The following is a 19,108-nucleotide window of genomic DNA, read 5'->3' on the forward strand; positions in this document are numbered from 1 at the left end:
TGCTGCAACAGGCGCGCGCGGCAGCTGGTGGTGCACATGGTGGTGGTGGTTGAGAACTGGATCTTTGAACGTATTTCCGCTAATACCAAAGTTCCTTGGTAAGTGCGCAGAAATATTAAATTTGTATTGCTGAATATGATATTTTCGAACAAATTCTTCTACCAGTATTAATTTAATGCAGTGTGAATTGTGTTATATTCATCTTACGATTGTGAGCTGTTATATGTACATTACAGTGGAAAACGAATTTGCTTCGCATTTTCTGAAGTAGTCATAATATTTCTTTCATTATATTTCTTATAGTATGTTTCGATAATTTCCTTAGAGCATTATATTAATCACTCGATGGTGTGTTTTCCAGATCATTTTCGACCACGGAAGAGTCGAGATGACTACTAACAGCACAGGTGAACAAACATCAATTTCAACTGCCTGTGGTAAACCAATGTTTAGGCTCTACCCAGTCATTAAATGTTCGATGTTTGTATTTGAGAATTCAGAATGAATATTCATTCCACAATGTGAAATTTGGACAAGATTTTGTAGGTGTGTAGAAAGAAATTTTTATTTTTTGTCATACATTTTTATTTCTTTAATTTTTTTAGATGGAAGGAATTTCTTTGCCTATGTTTCAATGTAGTTGCAAACGTAGTTAAAATTTGTTTTATTTTAATTGCTTGAAATTGTGTTCCATGAATTATTCACTTACTCAAGAATTCACCGCAGTTTCACGACATATAATTTTTGGAAGAAAAAAGTTCTACCATTGTAACACTATATANGGTTGAGGACAAATTTCCTTTGAGAAACATTAATATTGTTTATATTCTGTCTCTTATACACATCTAGATGTGTATAAGAGACAGATATATATATATATGTCGTTTTGGGAAAGCTGTCAGGCACAATCAACTTCGTATAAACCAATGAAACCACTGAAATTCCACCAATTATTGTCAGTAAATATGTGAACGTTTGCTGATTTTGGGTTTCGAGTGTGATAAGCACTTGTCATTTTCTTTTTTTCTTCCTATCAGCATGCACTAATTTCGAAATTTTTCTCTTGAACAGATTCGCCAGCAACTTACTCGGGAAACAGCTTGTCATGAGTGCGATTTTTTTTTTGAAAGTAGGCCTGCATATAACTCGCTCTGGGAACTGCATTGATGAGTGTGATGTTTTTTATTGTAATTGAGCTCACAACTCTTTCTGAAGGCGACCTGTTGTGGGAGTGATCTTTTTATTGGAACAAGTTTGCTCACAACTTGTTCTAAAGGTGGCTTTTTATGAGTGCGATGTTCTTAATTGTAACCAAGTTCGAAAATTCTCACAAACTTACTCATATTTATGTATGATGCACCAACACTGATCATTCATTGTTTACTCACTTCAGGAGGAAATCAGAGCGATGAAGGGAAGCTCTGGGGTGGTCGCTTCACGGGAGCTACCGACCCTATAATGGAACGCTTCAATTCCTCTTTGCAGCGTGACAAGATTATGTTCAAGGAAGATATACAAGTAAAACCATATAATAGTTCACGGATCTGACAGTTTTATTTCAACTCGTGATTCCCTAATGTTGAATTTAAAATACAAATTATCTACCGAGATTTTGCGTGGGCAGGGTAGCATTGCGTATAGTCGAGCAATTGAGCGCGCTGGACTTCTCACGGCGGAGGAAGCAACTAAAATCCGTGTTGGATTGGAATCCGTACTTCAGGAATGGACGTCAGGCTCGTTTGTGGTTCACCCTAGCGATGAAGACATACACACTGCAAACGAAAGACGACTCAAGGCAAGAATACATAAGAAATGTTGCCGTGTTAGATCAATAGCTGCTACAAACTTATTGCTGATTGTTCACCATAAGCAAACTTTCCTCGACCAAAGTTATGTCATGATGCACCTCCCGCTGAATTCTCACTATATTTATAATGTTGATTGTTCAAGAATTACTTAACATTTACTACTTTGAATATTTCATGGTTCGAAACCAATGTTTTCAATGAGTTTATTCTAGTGCGCTGCACTCTAGTCCGGAAAAGCTCGTATTCTATCAATTTCACTTCCAATTTAGATGATGTTTTTGTTTTGATGCGTTGTTTTTTCATAAATAACGTTACGCTCAAACCTAATTCATGAATAATTTTTCTAACCAATGTCCTACATTAAGCAAGATTCATAAACAAATCTAATTCATGTTTTCAAACTTAATTCATGAATAACTAACCAATGTGCTACATTAAGCAGGAGTTGATCGGCGAGGTTGGTGGTAAGCTACACACTGGGCGCAGCCGCAACGATCAGGTGGCCACGGACACGCGTCTCTGGCTGAGGTCACATCTCGGTGCTACGGCCACATGGCTGCTTGACCTCATCAAGGTGAGTGAAGCTCCAGTCCCGCCACAGATTTATGCTCTTTACTTCCAATTAATACTTTCCAATTATACTCTTACTTCCAATTAATACTTTCCAAATAATTTAGCTAATACGTCAGCTGCCTCTAGTTATGAAATTATATCGATTTTTCTACGGACGCATAAGTTATGATTATTTATTACGATATTTTGGATTAGAGAATTTTCCACACGAATGTAATGTTATTTTAACTATTGCCTTATAAAAAATACACAACCAAAGAGGTGCCAAATTTATATTTAAGTTACACAACCAATTTATGGAATGATTAGTCAATGCTATTGCAGTCTACAGGCCAGGTTACCACAAGAACTTCGTAGGTCAAGGGTTCAATTGACAGAGCTATAAGACTTATTTGACGATTATAGAGGGTCATCAGTATTTAGCGTTACAACTTTGAGTGGTTAGAACTATGAAATGAAACACAATTGTGAATGTTTGAAAATGTATTTACGTAAGGAGAGGTTCAGAGATACAATTCTCACAATTTCATTCAATATGTCCACCATCTGCATCAATAACGAGTTGTAGACGCTTAGAGAAAGCCTTACACGAGTCACGTGTAAGTCATGGCCCACTCCTTCAGCAGCTTGACCTCTAGGGCGTCCAAACTGCTATGGTGAACGGTCGATACCTTGCCCTCAAGGTATGACCAGATCCCAAAATCCAGAGGATACAGATCGGCTGACGATTGGGGCCATTCATCTTTGGTAATGAAGTGGGGAACATTCTCGGACAGCCACTCCTGAATCGATTTGGCCCCATGGGATGGTGCAGAGTCCTGCTGGAACGACCAGGGGCGTTTTTAGAAGTGCTTTCGTGCCGAGGGCAACAATGCACTAACAACTTAATAAGGATGGCATCTCGATAGTTCTTCTGATTCAATTTCACCCCTTTGTCAACAAAAAAGAGGGGACTCCTTGAGGACACTGTTACGGCTGCCCAGACCAACACTGAGGTCGGGCATTGCTTCCTAGTCACCACACAGGATCCTTCGTCCCATTCTTCGACCAAATTTGATCATTTTGGGAGTTGAAGTGGTGTTCAACATTGAATATCTTCTCATCACTGAAAATGAGGTTTGGCAGCGTGCCATCATGAATGCAGGAAATTAGAATCTTGGATCTTTGGAGGCGTTTGTCAACAACTTGAGAGCAGACAGTTGGTGTTTTTTGACATGCTTGAATGGGGACAACTTTAGGTCCTTCCGGAGAACAGTCGACATGGTTCCATACGACACATTTGACTGTTTTGCGAGTGTATTGATTTTGAAAAAAAATTTAACGCTAAATAATGATGACCCTGTACAGTGAACAAGGCTAGCGAACGTGTAAATTACCCTAGGGCTCAAAGTAATGCCTCAAAGCAACCTACTCCACTGTTGTTGACGATACTCGAGTAATTAAAATAATTGGCAGTACCAATGTTTAATTGCAGACACTGAGGCAAGCTTTTAGGAGACATTTTTATTGAAAAATCTTTTGATACACATAAAATAAGTCTGGTTATTCAGTTTAAATTTAATGATAACGCTCGTAATATTGCTTCAAGTTTTAGACGTGAAAAATTTTCTAAGGATTGCTTTTTCCCAAAAATATTTCCCGGATAATGTAATATTGCTTATATTAAAAAGTTTGCTTGCGAACAGGTACACATTCTAACCTGAAGCAAATACCGTTACATAAGTCATAGACGTATGCAAATTAGTTCGAGTCCGATACTGCTCACTTTACCTTGATTCTTAGTATTTGCCTATATAAGTGAAATCTAACTCCTTCACAACGAAATATCTCTAAGCACAGTCAACGTTTCATACTGCCCATTTTTCTCAAACCGCGTAATACATTTCCTTCACAGCAAAATATCTACAAGTGTAGTCTACTTTTAATTCTGCTCATTTGCCTGTAATAGTGAACTTTTTCTCCATCATTGCGAAGTGTCTTCGAGCACAGTTTACTTTCCCTTCTACGGATTAGCCTCTAATAAGCAGAAGCCTTTAATATACCTCCATTATGTAGATGCCTCTAATAGAGATTTTTTTCTTCTTCATGACAAAATATCTCTACGCACAGTCAATTTCTTTCCTATACTCTAGCTCCGCTGGGCAATTTCTTACAGTGGTAGTACGGTTATATGGTACCGCGCCTCTAGTATCATGAACACCCACGGCCATACAGCGAACTTGTGCCCATAGCTCTTTAAATCGTCATCGCAGCGGTTCCAAAATTGAACTGCACGCTTAAAAAAGTAACATGGAGATATAATCTACAAATTTATTACACGGTTACAACATGCGTTATCTTTGGCTTCTGCGGAATTTGTACTTTTTTTGTTTTCGCTTGCTGATGGTGCTCCTTCATCTGAACACACTAAGCGAATTATTTCATTTTAATTGTCATTAAAGAAATACTGTTATGTTAAAAAAATAATCCAGCCCTCAATGGAATCATTTTCGACCTATATCCCGTTTTTTCTTCCGTTACCAACAACGGCAGGTGGTGACAAGGATTGAACCGTGGCAGCCTCAGAAATTTCAGTCATTCATATTATAATTTAACAATTAATGAGCGGACACGAATGTTATAATTATAAATATATAACTTCATTATATAATTGTGCTAGGCAAGCAAGACAAGATTCGAAAGCTTCTTAAATCTAATATCTTTGTTCAGCAGCTGATTAATAATGTCAACAATGATAGACACATGTGTAGGGTTTTTTCCCTACGCTGGAGGTAATCCTCTTCTAGAAATGATTTCAAAAGTTAAGCGCTAAGCAGGATAGAAATAAGTGATCTTCAATTAAGGCATTTTAATAAGAATTTATTCAAAGCTTCTTATTCGGGGCAGTTTCTTCATATTCAAAGTAGTTTCAATCCATTTATAGAAAGCTGCGTCCAGGTTTAATTTAATTTGGCAGAAAGGCAGCAGATGTTGACGATTACTCGAGATACTGGTAAAACAAATGCATCATTACAATAGAGTCAATAAGCTAATAAATGGCAATAATTCAGATATTTCAGAAGTTAATCAGAAGCAGTTAAGTTTACGCTAATAATAAAAGCTTATGGCTCACCTTAATCAATTAAGATTAAGTGCACATACTGCGTAGTGCTTACAGACGTAGAAATCATTTGTAGTAATTAATAATTCAATTTAATTTAACGCGCGGCAGTTCCGAGCATAAATATAGGTCACCTTAGTATAGAGAAAGACCACCTTGGCCAGTCAAGGTATTAATTTCAAGGTTTAAAGTTTAGAGGTTAATAGTTAAAGTTTAAAGTTTTAAGGTTTCAAGTCAAATAGGCAATTTGACGAGCTGGCCAAAGTGTCAAAAGAAGTGAAAAAACGCATGCACCCCAAAACTGAAATTTAAACAAATCAAAGGTTGTGCACAACAAATTAACACCATTCATTTACAGAATTTAGGAAACTAAGGTAACATTAAGCACGTAGTGGAACAGAACACGACCGCGCAGTTAGAGTTTACAGAATTAAGCTTATACGAGAGCAGCGACTCAGCCTTATATGGACTGAGCCCGTTCTGCTTCTTCGCCGTAGTCTTTCCAGAAGTCCGGATCGGAAATTTCCCTAACACATGTACGACTGGGTAGAAAATAAAACTCGTGACAAATTCTGGCATAGGCTGGAAATGAAGAAGGCACTGTAAGAGGAGTACATCAAGGTGGCCTTAGAAGGCTTTGTTTAACGAGTGCTCGTGATGTGATTTTTTCCTGCTGAAACGCAATGCTCAGCAGCAGGATAGGGGAAAGTTATGTGTTTTTAGAACGTTGCGTTTAACATGCAATCAGCATGATAAATGTACCTATGGGCGATGATGTGATAAAATCCCAGGTAATAAAACAACAGGGTGGTGATTAAGGTTGCATCTGAAAGGAATGCCGAATATACCATTCAATTGACAATAAAAATTACAACCCGTTTATATCTCGAAAAAAGTGTAAAAATCGCAGACATGATGAACAATAATATTCAAAGTTTCTTGAAATTTCCTCTCATTAAAACTCTTTTAATACAAAGTCTACATATTTTCTATTACTGGTCGACGCTTATAAATAAATAGATGGGTAAGTATGGAAAAATCCATATCGCCATCTCATTTGCGAGTGGAGTAAAGTCTATCCTAATTAGTGAAGAAACGCTTAGGGAAGAGCCGAGCATGTTCGAAGCCTCTCGGCTTTCAATCGGGACCTTAAGGGATGTGTTGTTTGTGCAGGCGCTGCTGGCCAGAGCTGAGGACACCAAGCATGTGTTGTGTGCGGGCTACACGCACCTCCAGCGTGCACAGCCTGTGCGCTTTGCTCATTGGCTGCTCAGGTGATATTTTCTACAGAATAAATCGCTATTGCATCCGTTTTAGATTATCCTAAAATTTGCTAGCAAATAATACGCCAAAAAATATAACTCAGTACTCACTGCAGTGAGTGACAGAGAGCGCATTTTCTCGTCGACGAAAACGTGAAGTCACGGACGGACAGACGGACATGGCGAGAACAATAGTGCATTTTTTCCATAAATGAGAAAATGCGTTAAAAAGAAATCTCAATTCCATAGCAAACGTTTGGAGATTATCAGCTCAAAAACTGCCATCCATAAGAAACATGATCGTGATGATTGATCCCCGAATCTTTTTCAATGAAAATGCGGCCGTTTTATTCACGTTAACTTTTCTCTACTTGCTTTCTTCTGATCAATTTTCGGCTTAACAATCAAATAAATTATGCAAGAGATAGATGCATGCATGTCCATCATATTAAGTCCGATTAATTTTTTACGAACACATAATTCTCTACCAAATTATTTTTTGTCCTGACAGTCTCGTGCAATTAAAAAATTTACCTGAGTGACACCTTAGTCCTTGTTTAGGGGACTACTCAAGTGATTACGATTAGTTAAATTTTTTACTACATGGGTGACTCAGACGATTTGGTTTTAATTGCTCGAAATTATTTGTATTTCTATGAAATTTAGTCTATCAACTGCCCCAACCGTTTTTAACTGCTGTCAGGTCTTGTAACTTGTATTAAAGAATATTAATTTATTCCATTACCTATCTGATGCTTTAGATTTTAAAATTTATCTGACACATACAAGTTGATTTTCAGTATAATTTAGCAATAACCTAGGCTTGATATTGGTACTCTAGTTTTGCCTGGTGGCTGCGTGGTGACCTGCGTCGCCTAGAACAGTGCTACACCAGCACCGACCAATGCCCCTTGGGTTGTGGGGCGTTGGCGGGTAACCCCTTCAACATCGACAGGAAGGCTCTGGCAGCTGACCTTGGCTTCTCCTCAGTCATGCACAACTCCATGATGGCGGTGGCAGATCGAGACTTCGTCGGTTAGACTTCTCTATTCCTGTTGCACACAACTTGTTGATTTGTAACTTACGGTGCATGACTTTGTTCATTTGCATATTACGATAGGTGGTGATGAAACTGGTTTTATACAGTTTTTGGACTCTGGATTTCAGGATATTTATTTCTCCACAATATATATTCACTCATTTTACCATAAAAAAAATTGCATTTATTTCACTTTACTGTCGGGCTTGGATATGGCAGAAAGTTCTACAAGTATTTCTTCGTTTGATACAGTGTTTTTTTTCTATCAGAGATTCTTCTAATTATTTTTTCGTGTCGAAAGACCCAACTTTCACATCTAAGAGAGTTTCCCCTCTGTCAGCGGACTACCTGTACTTCGCCACGATGCTGTGCAGTCACCTAAGTCGGCTCTCTGAAGACCTCAGCCTGTACAGCAGTGCCGAGTTCGGCTACGAGCAGCTTGCGGACGCCTACTCCACGGGCAGCTCCCTCATGCCGCAGAAGAAGAACCCTGACAGCGTCGAGCTCGTCCGTGGCAAAGCGGCGACTTTCATAGGACGGGTGGGGGACAAGTTGAGAGCGATTCTCCATAAATACCACAATTATATTTATAGCAGAACCATGAAGGTTATCACTTAAATTTTTATTTAATTATCTATAATATCTATATTGAAATAAAATTATCTATAATATATATAGCGGCACAAAGAAAGTTGTCGCTCAATTTTTAATTTAATTATCTATAATATCTCATCATTTGCAAACCAAAAATGAAGAAGACGCAATCATCCACTGAAGAGGAAAATGATGAGCAAGCTCCTAATTTATATGATATAAAATATTTATTTGAAATTAGTCCTTCCTCTTCCCTCGTTCAGCTGACGGGATTCCTATGCGTGCTGAAGGGCCTGCCGTCGACCTACAACAAAGACCTGCAGGAGGACAAGGAGGCACTCTTTGACGTGGCCTTCACCCTCACCGACTTGCTTGGTGTCCTCACGGGCGTCGTCACCACTATGCGCGTCAGGCACCGTTCTATATACTAATATCTCTCTCTTAAATTAACTGATGATACTGATTTGTATATTGAATTATTATTGTGTTTATTACCTTACCAGCTTACTTAAATTTTTTCTGACCCAATTTAGAATTACACTTATAGAACTTTCCTTGGTTACTGTTTCCTTTTTCTTCTGCTAAAAAATGTTTTTGTCATTCTAAAGGTGAAGAACAACGCAACGAAGTTTTCGAGTGAGATATGAGATTAAATAACATATTTCTAACGGTGCATGGAAGTTAGATTATATAAAATACAAACATTGTATTCCGATCGAAAATTTTACTTCTGATTGTAGTCATATTGTTGCTATTCATGGAAGCTATTTTAAATCCGCATCAAAAGAATGTACAATTTATATTAATTGATGGTTAAAATATTACAACAGCATATGCCTCAAGATTATTGTAATTATTATTTTCAATTAATAAATTATCATTTGCAATTCAGCATGCGGAATCAGATGCAAATGATTTATTTGGAAGAGATTTAGTACATAATTTTTGTTTTACAGGAAGATATAATCTTCCCTGCTGTTACTCATGCTGAACGTTGACAATCGTTGCCTGATTTTGAAGGCTTGCATAGCACTAATAGCAACGATCATTGAAATGATCTATATGAAAATTAACTAGGTTTTTTTATTGAAAATAAACTTGAATCTGCTGTGGACGTACGCCGAAATGTTCCCTATGGTCAAGATCTTGTGGCCCAGTGGTTAAAGTTTAGAGTACCAGGATTGGCGCAGAGAGGTGCGGGTTCGATACCAGCTCTGTGCGCCAGTTTCTGGTCAGAATCGGCGAGGAGGCCGGGCGGTTAAGCACAGCAGAATTGTAGCAGTGTGTTGCGAGTTCGAGACCTCAAAATGCTGTGAATGTTCTACGCTGTTAAGAATCGGCGACAGGCCTACGGCCTAATAAACGCTGAAACCGCTATTATTATTATTAAGATCTTATCTCGTGTCGCAGGTGAACACAGAGGCTTGTCGAGCAGCGCTGTCAGAGAGCATGCTGGCTACGGACATCGCCTACTACCTCGTCCGGAAAGGGGTACCAGCTTACAAATAAACTTATTATCATCAGCTCATTTCTAAAAACTAGGACTTGACAGAATTCTAACAGGAAAATTTCATATTTTCTTGATATTCGTCAAGGAAAACTTTTTATCTATAAATGGTACTATATGATTTGTGTGAAATTGGTGCAAAAAGTGAACGTTGTCATGCAATAATTTGATGTAAAATTAGTAATCAATAATTTTAATATTATATATTTTATTGAAATTGTATGTTTTATAAATAAATTATGTTAGAATAATTGATTATTAGGTACAGCTGGACAATTAAGCGCATGTGGTATTAGATACTAGCTGAATTAGATTTTGATATTAGATACTAGCTGAATTGTAAGTTAAAGAATGTTTGTCTTACAGCGAATCTGCTATAATAACTTTGAATTGCTTAATCGGGGCTCTAACGAAATCATGAAATACTTAAATGTAACCACTTGTTCGATAAGAAGTAGTACTCCATAAAACGCGGTCTCGGATGACGGGTTCGTGCAGAATAGAGTTTAGTGCAGAATATTTCTTGTATAATGTGGGTGGACACGCGTTCGTGGAAGTATATTTGAGTGTAAAATATTTCCTGTGGCAGATGGCTTTTCGTACCGCGCACGGCAAGGCCGGAGAAGTCGTCAAGCTCGCCGAAGAGCTGCAGAAGCCTTTCTCGAGTTTGTCTTTAGACGAGCTCAGGAGTATAAGGTTTGTTGACTCAACGTTTGACATGTCGGATATGTTGTCGCTGCATATGTGTTGAATTTATGTTTTCCATAACTCTCATAGCTGTCTTTATTGATATTTTTTAAACAAATTTGAGCCTAGATACATTTCATTCTCATTCAATTATTGTGAAAGAAGTTCATCAGAAATATCAGTTTATTGTAGAAGTTCAAATTTCATTGGTGAGCAAGAAATGATGTTTCTTAAAAAGTTTAACTTACTATTCCTGTTTTATTCATTTGAGAAAAAAATATTGTTACATTGAAGAGAAATTTGTTCGTGAAATAATTGTCCTCATATCTGATATATCAGACATCTGATATTTTACCAAGTAACTGACACGCAAAAAGTAAAACTTTTTGTGATTTCTAGCTAGTTAACATTCGACCGATGATTTTTTTAAGCAATATTTATCAAATGATGCAGGTATTTTGTGGCACATAGACCAAGTTATTGTGTCCCTTTTAAAATTTACCAAAGAGTCATTTAGAATTTGTAGAAGATATGTAATCTGCGTCATGACATTTCTCTTTGCTATTCACTAATGACTCTTAAGTTCGTTATTTACTGCTGACGTGTCGTCTGTGTGGAGATTATGACCCGCGTTATGCACCTGTGCTTCTGATATTTCTCTTCGCTTATAATTTATGACTTGGCAGTCCACTATTCACGGCTGACGTGTCGTCCGTGTGGAGTTTCGAGTCGAGCGTGGAGCAGTACAGCTCGGACGGCGGCACCGGCATGGCGGCGGTGGCGAGGCAGATGGAACTGCTGCACAGCTTCGTCGAGTCCTTCAAGCTGGGCGCTCATGTGGAGGTAAGAGTCGCGAGCAACACGTTGCTTATTGAACAGCGATAGAAAACATTGTGCATGTCCTGATGTATTTCAGTGACACTTTTTAGCGTATTTTCTCATTCATGGAAAAAATGCGCTATTGTGCTCGTCAGTCCGTCCGTCTATCAGTCCGTCCGTCCGTCTGTCCGTCTGTCGGTCTGTCCGTCTATCTGTCCGTCCGTCCGTCCGTGACCACTCTTTCGTCGACGAGAAAATGCGCTCTCTGTCACTCACTGCTGTGAGTATACTGAGTTATATTTTTTCTAATCCTGGAAGTGTATCGCTCTTCGTGTTCCATGGAGGTTTTAAGTGTGGTATAAAATGCGATCTGTAGGAAGTAAAGCACAATAAAAGTTGTTAATGTGTCATAATTATTTAAAGGGTTTTTATTGTTTTTATTGCCAGCACAAAATTCCAGTTGATTTTTTTATGATAGTTGAATAAAGATACAATTGAAGTGGATACCTTACTAATTTTTATATAATCTAATTCTGATAATATTTATATGGGAATTAAATTCAACATTATTTTATTAATTTGAATTTTAACTGCAGCTTTCATTTTGCAACTTTAAAAAAATTGGTAATTATATTGCGCTACATTAATGATTCCTTATTCTTGTTTCCACCCCTTCTAATATGCCTGTGCTATGTACTCATGGTTACGAATAAATGAAGAATGTATGTATGATGATTTTGCCGAGGTATGCATTGTTTGATGTGAGGGAAGGGGCGCAGGGAGTGTATGGACGTACGTACGGGAGGAATGAGTTAAGGATGAGTGCATTATGGGTAAAGAAATTGCAGTACAGTTGTTTGTCCGGCAGAGAAACTTCGGCTTTGATTGAGAGTGGAAAACGATATTTAAAGAAGAGCAGGAGTCTGTGACAGCGGAGAACCCCAAAAAAGACTTTATGACCAGTGATGGACGAATAAAAATAAAAAGATTAACACATTATCAATTAACACAACAAATATTTATTTTTTAGTACGCCATTCAGGATGTACGGCATTTATTTGTATTTGAATTTTATTCGTCTCTTAGTGTGTGAGGAGTATTGTGTCAGAAAAAAAGTTTTACGATAGCCTACTGGTTTCGAAAACTTGAGTTTTTGCATATTTCTATGATTACCGGCGAAAGGGTTAAGAAATAGTTATATTATGTTATCGAGTATAATTTAGCTATAATATGATTTATAATTTTGGTTTGATGACTGTTTTTAAATAGGTTGATAATAGTGCAGAGGTTTTCCACAATTCCAAACCACACTTTTTCCATGGGCTGTAAACGTATCCGCGGTAACTGCTTTTGTTGTTACTAATTTTTCAATTTCGAAAAAAATACATCAAAATTGAACTGAAGACATATATATATTTATAGTTCTTTAGTTGGAATGTTCATTAAAAATTTTCCAGACATACAAAATTCCGAATGTTTGTTTATTTTTCTCATTTTCCAAATTTTATCGAATTTAGAGCCAAAGTAGTTGAACAGTATCAAGTAATGGAGCTCTGTTCATTTGGGTCCATCTCCATCTGTAAGCTACTTTGCTAGGTCTCTTTTAATTTTAACGAAATTGAATGCTTGACGCAGTCGTGATGGCACCGAATGGACAACTCCAAGACGTTTCATGTATCCAGAATATGTTGATCACTCGCACATTCGGGACTTGAACATAGTATTTGATCCTTTTAGCGCATTTTCTCATTTATGAAAATAATTCACTATTGTACTCGCCATGTCCGTCTGTCCGTCCGTCTGTCTGTCCGTCCGTGACTTCATGTTTTCGTCGGCGAGAAAATGCGCTCTCTTGCACTCACTGCAGTGAGTACTGAGTTATATTTTTTAAGGTATATTCAAGGAAATCGCGAAAAAAATTCCAGCTAAAGAACAACTAATCTTCTAATTCCAATTCCGTTTGCCGTCTCTGGAATTTCAGGATGATCACAGGAGAGTGGCGAATGAAATTTAACACCAACTGCCAACAATATGATCAAAATCAGATTAACTCTTCAATCCCAAGTAATAAAATTTGAACTAAATAATATGAGCTTGTAAACTTCATTTTGTCGCATAGTAAACTTCAGTGTCGCAGTGTCATTCGAGTTTGATTCAAAAATTGATGAAAATCCATTAAACGTGTGTTAGTTTGAGAAAATAACACAGAATTTGCTGCAAAATGGTTGATGGCCTGTGAGAAAATGTTACGTACCTTAAGCGATTACTGAGACATACTATTTTATATTTCTTCTTACAACTTCAAAACGGTATTGTTTATGAACGAATATAAACATTAGATTCGTCTTTATTTGTTCTAACCTTGATTATCAACCTGGGTATGTTTGTGTTAGATGAATATTCCGTGGTGGTAGTTTAGGTTGCACTATGAGTTGTGAACTTCAACCTTTACCAATCGATGTTGACGTAAGCTCGAATATTTTGTAACATGGAAGCAATTGGGAAATTGTACATAGCCGCCCAAACCAAAGGGGTACGGTAATGAAAAATAGATTATTTTTATTTTTTATTCATTATCAAGTAATTTAATTTTCAACGAAATAGCTGTGTTACAAGCTTATCTTTACCGCAATAGATAACTAAATTATTTATACACTCTACTCTCGTGTTCAGTATTTTAACCCTAATATCACCTTAATGCTGCGATCATAACATATACGTATCAGCAGGAATTTAATTGAAGTCTTCGTAATTAGAGTTGCTAGCCTCCTATAATTTGAGGTTGAAATAGAAGAAAACTTTTTACATTTATGCTAAGTGTGTTGGAATAGAACTGGAGCCAATTTGAGCACACATATAGACAGTATGAATCGTGAAACTATTGCTAATAGATATACTTGTTGTTGGGGAAGACTATGCAATGTATTACTTTTTAGAATTCCTTACTGGTGGAGTTACAATTTATGCAAGTTATTTTCTGTTTAGGAGCATCAGTTTTCCAAACAATAAATTATTTTTGATCTTCTTGATGTTGGTGAAATTTTATGCTCATTCGTTAATAAAAATAACTACAGTTGGATCAAGTAACTGGGCCCTGTATGTAATGCAGAAAGTCAGCCTAAAAAATTAATTGTCAAAGATTTTGGCTAAATTCACCAATTTCTTTAATAAATAACCTCATTAATTCCATTTACCTAACAAAGGAAAGTATAATTTAAATTGTATCAATTAGAAGCGGCGGGCGAAACCTCTCTTGGATTTCCTCGTGCAGAGCTGCCCGCGCATGGTTTACCCCCGAACCGATGTATAAATTTCTGAGTTTCATTTGATTAAGATTAATAACAATGTCACTATTTAGATAATACCTTGGTAAGCAGGTAATCTCTTGGATGCGGTTCTCTTATAGCACGGGATATAAAAATCAGTCGAGTTGGTATTGCATTCGAACGCAATAATCATTGATGAAAATGCTTGCAATTAACGGAGAATTCGTTATTAAAATGATTCGACAAATTTTCTAATTAAATCTTTAATGATTATACAAAGGTTGTGAATATCACAAGCTTAGACATATAAAATAATACACATTATGAACTACACATAATCAGGGCTATTTACATCAATTAATCATATACACTTAATTACATGGCTGTGTTGAATTCTACCCCTAAGAGTACTCATGGCAATGACGATAGGTTTCATACTTCTAATCCCCTCTTTTTAGCACACGAATCTAATTCATTGTCTTCATCGAAACGGCAATTTTTAATCTGTCTGCACCTCAAGTATGAGGTATGATGTAACTTGGTATTGATATTTGATTTCCAGTCATATTCTGGATTAGAAGACCGATCACTGTCGCAAAGAAAATGGTTGGGTAATTAATTAACTGATAATGGGCGCCTCATTATTTCCGGAAATAAGCAGCAATGGCGACTAATTCGATAAATTACATAGATTAATTTGAACACTGAAAACGCCCTATGTTTTTTCTCTTGATGACTTAGTTTCTCTGCACAGAATTTTGCGTCGTAGGCGGCGTAATCTCCGAGGCGGCCGGCGGCTCACGGAAGCTGCCGATGTTGTGGGAAACTTCGTAGAAATCTGGCTCGTCGTCGGTCTTGGGAGGGGCCCCGCCGTCCAGCTGAGTTGAAAATATTCAACGTTGTTAATTAATCTTACGTTGGTTTGATGGAAGTGAATTGCAATTAAATGTTTGATTTCGCCGTTTCTCATTCAGTTTAAGGAACTGATACATTTGTACGGAAATGAATCAAATTCAACGAAAATTAAAATGACTTGAAAATTTTGCCAAGAATTATTTTAAAATTTAGAAGTGTACAATATTAAAATTTTTTGATAAACGGAAAGAAAATTTAATACAATTAAACTAGTTTATTTTAAAAACTAGAATAAATATAGTAAGGTGAGCACGTTCAAATGTTTACTGAACACACAAGACATAAAACCCCATAAATTTATAAAAGATCATCCTTGTTTGTATTTAATTAATCGCCTACAAACTCCTGCTTTCCAGTTTAAGACATTGTTTTTTCTTTATTTTCCCGTATCTCTATAGGTACATTTAATGAAGGATAGTCTCTCCCTGCGCAATAGTTAAAGGAAAGTAGTATTTCCCATTTTTGCACGAAATTCAGGTTATAATAGCAAATAAGTTTGATAAAATCTCATTTATTAAATAATCATAATATTACGAGTCGAAAACTTTCCGCCGTTCCTTGAAAATAAATATTAATCGTTCCAAATGAATTTTATATTCCATCATATACCACCGAAAGTATTGCTTATGGATACTCACAGCGAAGAGTTCATTAGCGGTCCAGATGTAGGGCAGAAGGAACATGCGAATAGGGACGAGGATCATGAGGATGAAGGGGAAACACAGGGACGCTGGGGATTGTTTAACCACCCACAGCACCGCGATCATCGAGAGCTGGACGATCGTGAAGAGATGCATCTTCTTTGTGGACACCTAAAAGAAGTAACAAAATCAGTGTCATTCGTGCGCCGTGCTATTCAATGAACGAGTTCGTTCAATGTTCATTACCATCACAAGATAACGGATTGTAACCACAAGATAAAGGATCAAAACCACAAGATAAAGGTTCACAACCATAAGATAAATGATCTCAACCAGAAGATAAAGGTTCACAACCACAAGGTAAAGGTTCGCAACCATAAGATAAATGATCGCAACCAGAAGATAAAGGTTCACAACCACAAGGTAAAGGATCACAACCACAAGATAAATGATCGCAACCACAAGATAAAGAATCGCAACCACAAGATAAAGGATCGCAACCACAAGATAGAGGATCGCAACCACAAGATAAAGGTTCACAACCACAAGATAAAGGATCGCAACCACAAGATAAATGATCGCAACCACAAGATAAATGATCGCAACCACAAGATAAAGGATCGCAACCACAAGATAAAGGATCGCAACCACAATATAACGGATCCAGGTTTTCTAAACACTATACATGCGTTAAGGATCAAGTTTTAACATTATCTGCAGATTAATAGTTTCTGGTTTTAATTTAATTTTTGATCCGTGAACCGTCCGCCACGGAGGATCAATGTTTGCGATGATTTAACTTAAAAAATTTCCACGTTATTGCTAAATCAAATAGATTTTTTTATTATAATTTTCATGTTTTCATTTATTATTCATTTGTTTAATAGTATATATCATTTATTATCATTTTGTATATGAATCAATTTCATGCAAAATTTCATGGACATGCAGACTTGCTAGAGAAGAGACAACTCGGAACAAAACCAGCTACTAAAAACATCTGAATTTCAGCGTCAGAATTAGGCTGAATTAAATTATGGTTTTGATTATCAGAATAGATTGGTTTTCGTTCAGTATTTCAACTTACGTCCGTAACGAATGGCATGTCTTTGGGATGATGCTTGACGGGGACGAAAAATAGGATGCAGCGTTGGAAGAACTGGATGCTGGTGATGGCTGATATGCCCATGTACATGAAGACGCCGTACAGCACGGCATTTGGGATCAGGTTGAGGACGTCCGATAATAAGATCGCAAGACCAACCATCACCGATACCGCAAATGCACTTAGTCTTTGTTCTGAAATGGTATGCATTATTTCAGTCTAATGACACCTAAGGATGTATCAGAAATTTTTTGTTAATTCTACTCCTACAAAACTATATCCAGGAATTGCAAAACATGCGAAGGATTATGAGTGAAATTCTCTTGTCCTGTGAATTAGAATTGTCCTGTACTTCCACATATAAGAGTATTGCAAGTTGTATAAGTTTGTTTTCGCGATACCTTCACATCGATATCGCTGCTTACCGTGAGCTCCGATAGCCTTGGCTGGGTTGTTGGGGTCGACGATGGTGAGTGACGCAGCATGAGTCACACAGCGCACTACAGCGGCCGTCATGAATGGCGCTCCCATGACTCCTGTAGTAACGCAAGGTTACGTCAGACTACTATTTACTATTAACAAGTTGACTTCAAAGTGGTACATGTGCGTACCTCGAAATGTATTTCTCTAGGACGTAGTGGTACATAATTCAGGGTTGTCAGATGGCCTATAAACGGCCAAGTCCGCTAACAAGAAAGGCCTATAACTCAATATATACTAGTATATTTATAGGTTCCTGTGTTAAAATTCCATTTATTGTTTTATTAAATAGTTAGGAAGTACTCCTAGCATAAACTTTAGCCGGCCAACGAAATTGAAAAAAAAAATACATAGCGGAATTTGTCCGAAAAAAAAGACCATTTGGCAACCCTGTTTCATCATAGTACAAAAAATTATATAATAGTACAAGATGAAGCAATCCGAGTCAACGTGTTAATTAAACTAAAAAAATAAAATAAAAAAGTTCGCTAGTCATAATGAAGATTTAGGTGTGGATTTGACTGCGAACTTGTTTTAGAGTAGTGGAAAATAGTGGAAAAGTTTCTGTGTGAAGACGAGGTCTTATTTCATCATTAATGCAATACTCGAATTTACATACTCGAATAGCAATGAATGAAAAACTATTTCACTGGCTTGCAAAAGCCTTGAAAAAATGTATTGTGTTCATCTCGGAAGACTCAGGATACTTCATGTTCATGTCGGTGTTGATGTATCTCTATATACCATATAAGAATGTTAGAAAGATATCCAAGAATGGTTAGAATATCTCTACCTCATCGATGGCTAAACAACATGTCACTCTAACATTGACGTATAATGGTTATCATGTTATCGATGACTCCAAAGAACGTCACCCCAACATTGATGTATAATGGTTATCATGTTATCAATGACTCCAAAGAACGTCACCCCAACATTTATATGACTCACCGGAGATGAGGTTGAGGATGCATGTCAGGAAAAGATCCCAATGGAAGCCGCTGCCTTTCTTCAAGTTTCTCTCAGGCTTGCTCATGATAATACTGTGACAAGAGAATGAGTAGCAACGTTACTGTCAAGCATAAGGAAGGGAAATCGTTTCGAAACATCACTCTTACCGAAAATTGGATGGAATTCAGTAAAATAATGTTTTGAGCGATTTCAGCTGCCAATCTACGAGAAAATGGTTACATCTTAAGTGGGGCGAAAAATTTCATGATGCAACGTGTGTTGCATCATGAAATGTTGCATGCGAATGCGTTGTATCATTGTGTATGACTTTCAAATTCACCGACCGTCACTCCTTCGTATA

At 37.2% G+C, this 19,108-nt stretch overlaps 2 protein-coding genes and 1 long non-coding RNA gene across 4 annotated transcripts in view; 1 reads left to right on the forward strand and 2 right to left on the reverse strand.

Annotated features, from left to right (window-relative positions):
* LOC108664929 (argininosuccinate lyase) lies at positions 1-15,706 on the forward strand. Of its 2 annotated transcripts, none has more exons than XM_018151625.2 (13): positions 1-98; positions 362-437; positions 1,394-1,518; positions 1,625-1,795; positions 2,251-2,382; positions 6,655-6,755; positions 7,585-7,778; positions 8,123-8,322; positions 8,640-8,783; positions 9,787-9,867; positions 10,473-10,579; positions 11,257-11,413; positions 15,410-15,706. In XM_018151625.2, exons 2-13 carry the CDS (start codon positions 389-391, stop codon positions 15,422-15,424), a joined length of 1,476 nt encoding a protein of 491 aa, XP_018007114.1. In that variant the 5' UTR covers positions 1-98; positions 362-388; the 3' UTR covers positions 15,425-15,706. The 2 variants fall into 2 exon arrangements, with proteins under 2 accessions (XP_018007114.1, XP_018007115.1); XM_018151626.2 differs by having other exon boundaries at positions 362-407.
* On the reverse strand, positions 5,216-5,549 carry LOC125177760. Its single transcript, XR_007156652.1, has 2 exons — positions 5,494-5,549; positions 5,216-5,370 (listed from the first exon to the last, which is right to left on the reverse strand). It is a non-coding gene; the product is annotated as an uncharacterized LOC125177760 (long non-coding RNA).
* The window catches only part of LOC108664928 (anion exchange protein 2), a 16,277-nt gene continuing 11,114 nt past the window's right edge, over positions 13,946-19,108 (reverse strand). Inside the window, exons 12-16 of the mRNA XM_018151624.2 lie at positions 18,748-18,839; positions 17,742-17,852; positions 17,299-17,510; positions 16,209-16,382; positions 13,946-15,533 (exon numbers count right to left, since the gene is read on the reverse strand). Coding sequence (XP_018007113.1) covers positions 15,393-15,533; positions 16,209-16,382; positions 17,299-17,510; positions 17,742-17,852; positions 18,748-18,839 — 730 coding nt within the window. The 3' untranslated portion in view covers positions 13,946-15,392. The remainder of the gene's footprint in view (positions 15,534-16,208; positions 16,383-17,298; positions 17,511-17,741; positions 17,853-18,747; positions 18,840-19,108) is intronic.

Source organism: Hyalella azteca, unplaced genomic scaffold (assembly GCF_000764305.2).
Source record: "Hyalella azteca isolate HAZT.00-mixed unplaced genomic scaffold, Hazt_2.0.2 contig4664, whole genome shotgun sequence".
In the NCBI taxonomy this organism is placed as follows: domain Eukaryota; kingdom Metazoa; phylum Arthropoda; class Malacostraca; order Amphipoda; family Hyalellidae; genus Hyalella; species Hyalella azteca.